The sequence below is a fragment of the Echinops telfairi genome, unplaced genomic scaffold (genome assembly GCF_000313985.2).
Source record: "Echinops telfairi isolate 266 unplaced genomic scaffold, ASM31398v2 ScPeMD7_655;HRSCAF=1070, whole genome shotgun sequence".
Lineage (NCBI taxonomy): Eukaryota > Metazoa > Chordata > Mammalia > Afrosoricida > Tenrecidae > Echinops > Echinops telfairi.
In genome coordinates, this window is record NW_022104553.1 from 16,374,849 (window position 1) to 16,385,457 (window position 10,609).

The 10,609-nt window shown below is 45.4% G+C and overlaps 1 protein-coding gene across 2 annotated transcripts in view; it reads left to right on the forward strand.

Moving 5' to 3' along the window:
- Positions 1–10,609, forward strand: part of LOC105979776 (sulfotransferase 2A1) — a 47,836-nt gene that overhangs the window by 16,916 nt on the left and 20,311 nt on the right. Inside the window, exons 5-6 of one of the 2 annotated variants that reach the window (XM_013008016.2) lie at positions 1,141–1,321; positions 4,280–4,636. The exons of the other annotated variant lie outside the window; for it this stretch is intronic. Of the exons in view, the coding sequence (XP_012863470.1) occupies positions 1,141–1,321; positions 4,280–4,395 (297 nt within the window). The 3' untranslated portion in view covers positions 4,396–4,636. Of the gene's footprint in view, positions 1–1,140; positions 1,322–4,279; positions 4,637–10,609 lie in introns of those variants that run through there. 2 annotated transcript variants of the gene reach the window in all.

Below are 10,609 nucleotides of genomic sequence, written 5' to 3' on the forward strand. Positions count from 1 at the left end.
GATAAAGGCATGAAGTGCTTGGCATACAAACTTTCAAAGGTACTGGAATATATTCATAGTATTATAGATTAAGGTGTAGGTGTTCACATAAGTATAGATTTTTTTGTTTTGTTCACTTATAGAATGCTATGTTTAAAGGAGGGTGGCACATTTTAAAATTGTATGCATTTTAGTTGTATCCTATTAAGTACAGATATGGCTTTATTACTGCTTGTTTGAAAATTATATATGGCTAAAGAGTTATGTGAAAGTGTCAAATTGACAAGGGGTGGCCTGTGGTAGTTACATAATCTGGTGTCAATTTGAGGATTAAAAGTGAAGGGGTGGAGCCTCGCCAGTCATTCATTGCATAGGCAATGAGGCCTCTGTGTGGGCATGGACTTCTCCTGAGGATCCTGGGAACTCCTGGAGTCCCTTCTTGGAGGCGGGAGACATTCTCTCTCGGCTCGCTTCCTGAGAGACATTGTAGCTGATAAGACTGGAACTTATGGAACTATGCTAGTGCCCTGAACTGGAGGAATCATATGGAGACCCCTGCCAGCACTGAGATGCTTACAATGCCACTGGATCCACAAGACTTCCCACTCACTGCCCTGTGATGTTCCTGCATTCAGCATCATTGCATGTGTTTCATGAGTCTGAAGAGGCCTTCATAGATTGGTGTCAGATATATGGGCTAATACAGAACTTATGGACTTGATCTGAATTGGACTGGGATGTTTTCTCAATATTTAATTGCTCTTGTATATAAACCTCTTTCTTATACACATGTGAGTGTCTATGGATTTGTTTCTCTAGTCTACCCAGACTAACACACCCAGGGTTCCAAAATTGTTTTCTACTTGTGTGTCTGATTCACTTGTTCTTTCCAGTCCTTATTGTAAGAGGGATTTCATGAGGAGTGTTCTGTCCCAACACCTTGTACCAGCTCTCCTTTCCTCCTGGTCTACCTACTTCTACACCCACAAGTTTATTTTTCTCCCATTTTGATCACTCTCCGGTTGAGTACAACTAACGCATCCTCTCACTGTTTCTCCTCATTGCTGTCCTTCTCATCTTCACTGCCCCCACGTCTCTTTGTTCTTTTTAGCCTTTTGCATTTACCATTCACGCTTTCTCTCTTGATTTTTTTTTTTCTAGGACCTAAGAACCAGTGTAGAGAAGATTTTTCAGTTCTTGGGGGAAAAGCTTGACTCTAAAGAACTCAACTCAGTGCTCAAAAATGTATCCTTTAAGGCCATGCAAGATAATAAGATGAGCAATCACACCTTAATACCAGATACCTTTATGGATCACAGCCAGGGGCAATTGCTCAGGAAAGGTAAGAAATCGTATTCTGACTATGGAACATGAAAGAAATGGATGACGAATCACCCTGTTTCTATAGATGTTCTAAGTATTGGGCATAGGAAGTAGTTGAGTCCTAAAGTTGAAGGAGCGAATGGGGGTATTTATAGATGAAAAAGGAGACGTGGTAAAACCAAGTTTGATGGGTGAATATATCTCTTGGGCTCATGACAGAGTTTCTACTTATTTCTTGAGTGTCACAAATAGTTAAACCCTCACGTACTAGCCAAGGTTTTGTGGTTTGAACCCATCCAGAGGCACCTCCGAAGACAGGTCTGGCGATCTGCTCCTGAAAGATCACAGAGTTGAAATCCTGTGAAGCACAGTCTTACCCTGACACATGTTGGGTTGCCAGGAGTCAATCCACTCAACGGCTACACTAAAGGAAGCAACGGTTTGTGAGATGTTTTTCATCTTCTAGCGTCTCCTTACAGCTTTTTTTTGTAGACATGCCAGGTGTGCTGTTATATATACAGTTACCAGACTAGAAAGTAGAGGGTGCAATTAGAAAGAAGAACAACAGATCGACGAAGGGCAACAAAAAGAGTGCCTCTAATCATGCAAGTGTGTTCCCTCTCCAGGTAGAAGGAGGTCCTTTCCTCACATTTTGATCATGGGACTATTTGCTCCTCCAGGAAACAGATACCTATGAACTGAGAAAGCAGAAGAGATGCATGTGACCCCACCCCACCCCCAAATTCTCAAAAGCTCACCGAAGTAGTTTATTGTGCCAACCTGGCTGATAATCCTATGTGGGTTTAATTAAAAGGGGGAGGAATAAATGGCTCGGTGAACCTGCCTTTCTAGTTCTCGGGTCTCTTGCTTTGTGATGGTCGGGCCAGGGTGCAGCTGCCTTAGCCAGTTCCCTGCTTTAGTTTGCAAGGCTCACTTCCTGCAAGACATCCCTGAGGTGAAGCCACATGGACCTACCCCGATGCAGCCCTGGGTGCTGGAGCAGCCGTGTGGAGACCCCTGCCAGCACTGAGATGCTTACACATTCACTGACTTGGCTTTCCTCCTGCAGTCGGCGTCATAGTGCGTGTTTTGTGAGATGGAGGAGGACTTTGTGGATTGGTGTTGGACATATGGGTTAATGGGTTAATGTTGGACTTGTGGGCTTGGGCAGCACTGGGTTGGGATGCTTTCTTGATGTGCACTTAACCTTTATATAAAACACTTTCTTATACATGAGTTTCTGTGGATTTGTTTCTCTAAAGTACCCAGACTAACACACTCACTGCTCTTGAATCAATACTAACTCATAGTGACCATTTAAGACAAGGTAAAACTGCCCCTGTGGGTTTAACAGACTGTAACTATGAGTGTAGGAAGTCTCATTTTGTGTTTCTCCACAGAGTGATTGGTGGTTTTGAACTGCTGAGCTTGTGATTAGCAGCCCAATTTGAATCCATTCTGCCACCAGAGCTCCACTGTTGTGCTATTTTTGTTTTCTTCCCTGGTGTTGCTTTTGGGTAAGCTACCCACGGGTTCAATGGCTCAAACCCACCAGCTGCTGCTCTGTGGGAGAAGCAGGAGTATATCTGCTCTGGTAAAGACCTACAGCCTCTGAAACCCTATATAAGGTTGCTGTGAGCAAGAATTTACTTTTTAACAGTGGGGTTTGGCTCCATCTATTTGCGTTCTTCTTCCCACCCATCCCGTTTTGTGGTGCTCAGTATAATGGTAAGAGTAAAGTCATTTCTACAATCTTCAACATGTCCAGCTCAGTGCTGTCAATTATGGTCTTTATCATCTTCCACCACTACCCCAACCACTCCCAAATTTTTACATCACACTTAATAAAAGTTAACTTCCTCCAAAGCGCTACTGTTGCGGTTAGGAGACGTCAAGTCTGTTCTGAGCCACAGCGACCCTTTGCACAATCAAACGAAACACTGCCTAGTGCGGCACCATCCTCAGATTTCCCCCATGCTTGTACATAGTTACAGCCACTGTGTCAATCCATCTTGCTGAGAGCCTTCCTCTTTTCCCCTGCCCCTCTACTTTACCCAGGCCAGCATGATGTCCTTGTCCAGGGACTGGTCTCCCCTGACAACATGTCCAAAGTAAGGGAGCTGACTTCTTGGCATCTTTGCTGTCAGGACCACTCTGGCCTTTCTTCTTCCAAGAGAGATTTGTTTGTCCTTTTAGCTGTCCATGGTACGTTTGGTATTCTTTGCCTGTGGCACAGTTCAATGCATCCATTACTCGTCGGTCTGACTTATTCAAGGTCCAACTTTTACATGCATATGTAGCAATCGAAAATACCATGGCCTCAGTCAGATGCACACAATTCCTCAATATCCTTGCTCTTCAATAATCCAAAGAGGTCCTGTGCAACAGATCTACCCCTGGTAATCACTGGTCTACTTTGTTCTTTTGAACACGCCCTACTCTAGATACTGCATATGGTTTTGGTCATAAAATAGTCTTTCATTATTATTTGGTCATTACTAGGAAAAGCCCTTTCATGCAGATAGCAACTTAAGGATTAAAGAGATGAGGCAATGTGAAGTCTGAGGTTAGAGCCATTGGTTATTTGACTCCAGACAGGAGATGTGCATTTGTTCAGTTATGCCGTGGTTGTTGGCTCTGACTCATGGTGAGCTCTTGTCTAAGAGAATGAAATGCTGCCTGTCCTTGCACCACCTTTGGGATGTTGGCTTTGTGAAGCCCATTGTTGCTCCCATTGCGTCGAGGTCTTTCAGGGAAGCCTTGTTTTCTTTCCCCTCATCCTCTACTTTCCTACGCACAATGTCCTAGTCCAGCAACTCCTCTTTCCCGCTTACATGTTCAAAGTAAGCAAAGCAGAGTTCTTGAAACTCTCGGGTCGGTGTTTGTGAAACGTGAGAAGGACAGTGACAGAAATCCAAGCCGGGTCTTCAGAGACTAGTTTTCCATGCGCTCTTGACCGATGTCTTGTGTTTTGCAGGAGTTACTGGGGACTGGAAGCGTCATTTCACGGTGGCCCAAAGTGAAGCCTTTGATAAAATATATCGAGAGAAGATGGTGGGGCTTCCTCCAGGGCTTTGCCCCTGGGGTCCGTGACTTCCCATTTCTGAGTCGGAGATGAAGATGTTTTTCCACGACACCCTCTGCATGGGCGTTTTTAGATGCCACAGAACGCTTGTTATTGCATCCTGGGGGCACTAGTCCAGTATTGGTTTCACATACTTGATCATTGATAACCGCCAGGGACCTCATTAGATTCACGATACTCCCGCTCCAACCAGAGTTGTACCATAGTTTCTAAATAAAGATAAGAACATTTAACAACCCATGCAAATAATACCCATGTTTTGAAACTTTAAAAAAATGTTTACCACCTATGTGATCTGTCTCTTAAAGGCATGAACTAAGAAACTCCATACGTTGATACCACTTCTTCTGTAACCATGTATGATCCTATTTCTATCTGCATTTTTCATAACAAGTGACTATTATGTATGAAGTGAGTACCTTGCTGTGGCAGATGTATGTGGTACCCAGTCTCCATCACCGGGCCAGTGCTAGATGGTTGAGCCCATTACTACTAAATGAAGCACTGTGCATCGGACCACACCCACGGCAGTTCTGGAAGACAGGTCTGCCATTCAGCTTCTGAAACCCCTGTGAGCCACAGTTCTACTGGCCGCACACGGTGTCGCCAAGACGCAGAAGTGTCTCCAGGTCATTGTCCAAACCAGAGTGCCTCTTGTCGTGCAAACAAACCCTGCACCAAAGAGCATGGGGAGGCAAAAGTGTGTGCCGCTGTGCATTTCCCTGTCAACATTCCTATGGGATGATCTCTTTTCAACCCCGGGAAAGATAGAGTAGACATATTTAAAATCCTGGACTTCATTCCTTGCCAGCAAAGGTTCCATAACTTCTGCTACAGGAACAATGATATAAATCGTTCCCTTGGCCACCGGTGAGTATCATTTAGGTTGATTCACTGATGCTATGAAATGTGGGTCATTTATATGCTGTCTGCCCTGTGGGCCATCAAAAATCCCTGCCTCCAGTTTTCCCATGGTATGTCCAGGTAACCCATGTGCTGTGCATTCGGTGCACACACCGTCTTGATTCAAAGGCTTTATAAATGGTTTCAGGCTGTTCTACTAACACGACGAGTTACCCGCTCTGAAACTCACAGGGGCAGTTGGATCCTGTCCTACAGGATCATTCACTGTGAGGGGGCATCGACTCCATGGCGGTCAGTTTGGGAGTGAGGTGTTTGGTTTGAACCTGGAGCCACTCCGGAAGATGTGTCGGTGTGACTCCATACAGGCTTAAAGAGGACAGACAGCCTTGGGAGTTGGTTGGGGGAAGTTCTACCATGTCACGTAAACCCACTCAAACCAACCCACTGTCATTCAGTTGGATCTTCCCACAGAGACCCTGGAGGTCGGGGTAAAGCTGCTCCCTAGTGTTGCAAAGGCTGTAAGTCTGTAGGGCAGCAGACTGTACCATCTTTCTTCTGCAGAGAAGTTAGTGGATTGGAATGGGACTCTCTTTGTTTCAATTACTTAACCTGCCATGCCACCAGCACACCTCATCTGCCCAAACCCACTGCCATTGGGTTTACTGGGATTTATAGCAACTGTGTTAGGCTGGGTTCTCAAGAAACACAAAACCAGTGATTCTTTTAGGTGCATATATAGAAAAACGTGTATTGCTAAAATGGCTATGACTTCTACAGGTGTCCAAGGGTTAGGTTTCTGGGATGGTTTGCCTCGGTTCTTGCTTCTCAACACTAAAAGAATTCACATGGCAGAAGCACTTTTGTAAATTCAAGTAAATTTGACGAGGGAAGGGGAAGGTTTGGGTAGTATGCACCATCTCTGGAAACCGTGCAAGGCTGCACGGTGGGGCCTTGGGAATGGCCATTAAGAGGAGTCCACAGAACCCCAAGAGGAGTACTGGAACTAGAAAACGAAGAGAGAGCATGCGAGCCCTGAAGGTGGGTGCATGGGTGCATGGGTGCAGAGCACATGGGAGAGCTCTCACCCTCCAACCTGCAAAGAGAGCAAACTGAGAGGGAGACCTGCCATCCATTTATCTCCTCCTGAGGGGGCTGGGGTGTGGTTAGGGTATTGGCCCATCTCAGGGGCTGAGTCCAGACTCAGCTGTGATGTGATGTCGCTGGTGCCCACTGTGTGTAGGTTGACTTCTAACTGTGTCTAGGTGACCTTGGTCTGAGCATGCTCAGCTTTGGATTGTCCCCACAGGTGTCTAATATGTGTCTGATTTCTATCCAACCCTTTATTATTTTATTTAATTTTTAAAATATCATTTTATTGGGGGCTTGTACAACTCTTATCACAATCCATACATCCATTCATTGTGTCAATCACTTTTGTCCATTTGTTTCCCCTCATCATTCTCAAAACATTTGATTTCTACTTGAGCCCTTGGTATCAGCACCTCATTTCCCCCTCCCTCCCTGCTCCTCCTCCCTTTTGAACCCTTGATTTATAAATTATTATTATTTTGTCATTTCTAACACCGTCCGATGTCTCCCTTCACCCACTTTTCTTTTGTCCATCCCCCAGGGAGGAGATTATATGTAGATCCGAGTAATCTGTTCCCCCCTTCTGCCCCACCTTCCCTCCACCCTCCTGGTATCGCCACTCTCACCACTGGTCCTGAAGGGGTCATCTGTCCTGGATTCCCTGTGTATCCAGTTTCTATCTGTACCAGTGTACATCCTCCGGTCCAGCCGTATTTGTAAGGTAGAATTGGGGTCGTGATAGTGGAGGGTGGGTGGGTGGGGGATGGACATTCAAGAACTAGTGGAAAATTGTATCCACCCCCTTTATTATGGCATGACCAACTCCTTTTTGTTTAGCTTAAGCATTTGGTAGACACAACCCTGTTTATCCCTAATCTTTCTATCTTTCAAAAGCAAGCAAGTCCAAGTGTGGGGAATCTAAAACCCCATTGTCTGATCTTGCTGTGTTGTCTCGTGGCATTGAGTTGGCTTGGACCCATCGTGATGGTGCCCACAGCAGAAGGAAACACTGCCCAGACCCGTGCCATGCTCACAGTTGTTCTATGGCTAAGCCCATTGATGCAGCCACTGGGTCAGTCCATCGTGTGGAGGGTCTTCTGATTTGGCGCTGCCCCTCTACCTTACCAAGAACAATGTCCTTCTCCAGGGACTGGTCTCTCCTGAAAATACGTCCAAAGAATGTAAGAAGAAGTCTTGTCCGACTTGCCTCGAAGGATCACTCTGATCTTACTTCTTCTGTTCCAGAATTTGCCCTTTCAGCCTTCCATTCCAACATTCCTCTCCTGCACCACCACTCAAAAGCCATGCTTCTCTGTCAGTGTCCCCTGCTGTAATGGATTGCGTGTCACCACGAGGCTAGAGACGGAGGCACTGGTATTTCAAACGCCAGGAGGGTCGCTCAAAGGGAAGAGTTTTCAGCAGAGCTTCCAGACAACGGAGCACAGACAACTCACAACCCGGACCCCCACTTCAAAGGAAGAAGCCCTTGTGAACCTTGCACACCCCTTCAAAGCATCTTCAAGTACCGCGAGCCCAAACAAAGGCCTGGTGTTAGAATGGGGTTTTCTCCGGGGCTGAGTTCCTTCAAGGGCTGAGGAACACAAGTTTGGCAGGAAGACCAAAGAGGCTGGTGACTTTAGAGGAAAGCACGTGTGAGGTTAGCAAACATGCTAGGAGGCTGATGCGAGGAATGATTCCTTGTTCGGCTGTGAAGTTAGCACCAAACCTTACGATCACAGTTACAGTGGGTTAGATCAGGTCACATGGACACTCCAAAAGTCACTGCCACGGGGTAGATTGGAACTCAGATGTTCGGTGACTGGAAACCTTTATGAGAATGGAGAGCCTCCTTTTCTCCAGCAGCACATCTGGCACTTTTGAACTTCTGACCTTGTGGTTATGGGCCCAAAGCATATGCACTGCACCACTGGGAATTACAAGTGGTTAATGGCCAAACCATTGAAAATCCGAGCCAGCTCATTTGAAAAACAAAACGCACAGAGAAAACGTAATGATCACAACAACTGTACAGTAAACCTTGACGGGAACAGAAAGCCTCCTCTTCCGTTTGTGGATTGATTGGGGGCTTGTAACTACTGAGTTGGAGGTGAGGAACCGGAATTGACTTCACAGCAGGAGATGTTAGGGTGGTTTCAATTCTTAGGTGCTTGATAAACGATGTAAGAGCTAAAATGCTGCGCATCCTGTTTGCAGAAGGCCATGGAGGAGAGTGAGTGCCTAAAATTCCTGGGCACCATCCCCCCCCCCAAAGATTAAACATCCATTTAATCTTTTCTATTGCCTGGACGAGTTTTTCCCTCAGGCAGAGTGCGTTGAAAAGTGCATTACTTCCTCTTAATTTCAGCCCGTCAATAGCCAAGATCATGCCCTGAAGTGGAAGCTCCTGACCTTCTTGTAAATTCTTCCATCTGGCATACAAGTGTCCTAACATGGATCGATTCCAGCTTCTGTAGTCCCACCTGTCACTGTGAGGTACTTCTCTGCCTTCCATCATGGATTTGTGAAAAGTTTCCTTTGCTTCCTGCCATATTTAAGTAGCAGCTAGTCTGTAAATCCTCCTGTGCCATTACAAGCTCATCCACATGATGAGTCGGTCTGTCTTCTCTTTCCTGTCAAGAGGGCATAACTGTACTCCTGGAATGATGTTTGCGATATGGGGTCTCTTTTGTACTACCAAACACCAGTACAAAGTTTCACCTTAAACACACCCGATGTGCACTGGAGGTACATTAGAATTGGAACTCTAAAATAATTGCTCTGCTTTTTAATTGATCTGAGTCATCCCTCCCTTGCAGTTACATACAGGTAACAGAGTTCTCTGCTACTTAATGCTTACACAACTAAATCCACCCTCCACTATATACTGTTATCTCTGCAGGCTGGAAATGATTCTGTTGCAATTTCTCCAACCTTTGGACCCGGATCCTGCTTTATTGAAGTAGTTCGTTTCTCAGTACTATGCAGCTTAGTAAATACCTCAAAGGTTTGATTATTGGAATCATCCGTCCACGCTTGACAGCAGCCTCTGGGGATGGCGTCAGATTATTTGTGGTTTGAAGGCATCCCTTTCCCCTCAGTTGGATTTCGAATTGAAGATCTGAAATCTGTCAAAAATGAATTTGTAGTGAGAGATGAAGATTTCATTACACTTTCCTACCCAAAGTCAGGTAAGGAGACAGGATCTGAACCGGGAAAAGCTGTGGAATGATGTTATTAACTGAGTCCCTTTTCTGTGCCTCACACTTCTCTCTGTTCTGGGGACCACAATGGTGTCTTGTTGGATTTTATCTGGCTACGTTGGGCTGTTTCTGTGGACTAGTGCCTATATCCTTAATGTTCTCTTATTCTGGCTTGTTCCCACCTGTTAATTTTCCTACGGAGCCTCACCAAGTTGTCAGTATTGTCTTTGACTTGTGTGCAGCCATTGCAAAGGATTATCAAACCGAACAGATAGAGTGTTGTAGAAGGAAGGGTGCATGTTAGAATATATTAAGGGAAGGATAGAAGGTGGAGGCATGTGTGACCCCTGCCTTGTGGCACTCAGCCTTCAGCTAGTGAGGAATTGAATTCCCTTCTCCTTGGTGGACTTACGAAAAGGTCATACATGGCCCCCTCACTGTGTTCTCACATACCAAGAACATCCCAAGCTTTCCTGGTCACTCGGGTTGGGATAGAAAGGTTGGGAAAGGTAAACAATAGGCTGGAGGGTAGACTGGTTACCCGGGTGAAGGGGAAGACACTGTTTGACACGATGGAGAAGAAGACAAAGATCGGGAGCAACAGGGTTTGATAGGGTTAATATTGTCAAATAAAAAACGGTGATCTGTGTGCACCATGAAAGTGCAAACTAAACCAGCAAAGGTCTATCTACTGAAGGCTGTGAAGGAGTAGTTAGTATTACAGGGTTCCTTCTACCATAGCAAATGACGAGACTAAGCAATTTGATTCAAGCAACAACTTGTAGGAAGCAAGCTAGATGAGGCCTTGTGAGATAAAGATTCATAACTGAAAGCAACCAAAAGAACTATCTTTTAACCCCAGTTTAATTCTGGCTCTGTCTCTGGGCAGGACTTCGATGGGTCAGGAGACAGTCATTGATGATGTTAGCCCCCCATTGAATGATGGAGTTTGAGTTTTTGTGTGTGTTTTCTGCCTTAATTATTCTCTATTCACATCACCTCATGTAACGCGAGAGAGCTATGGTGGGTTTATGGGGAATGACGAATGGTTAAATGATCAGATATTGAA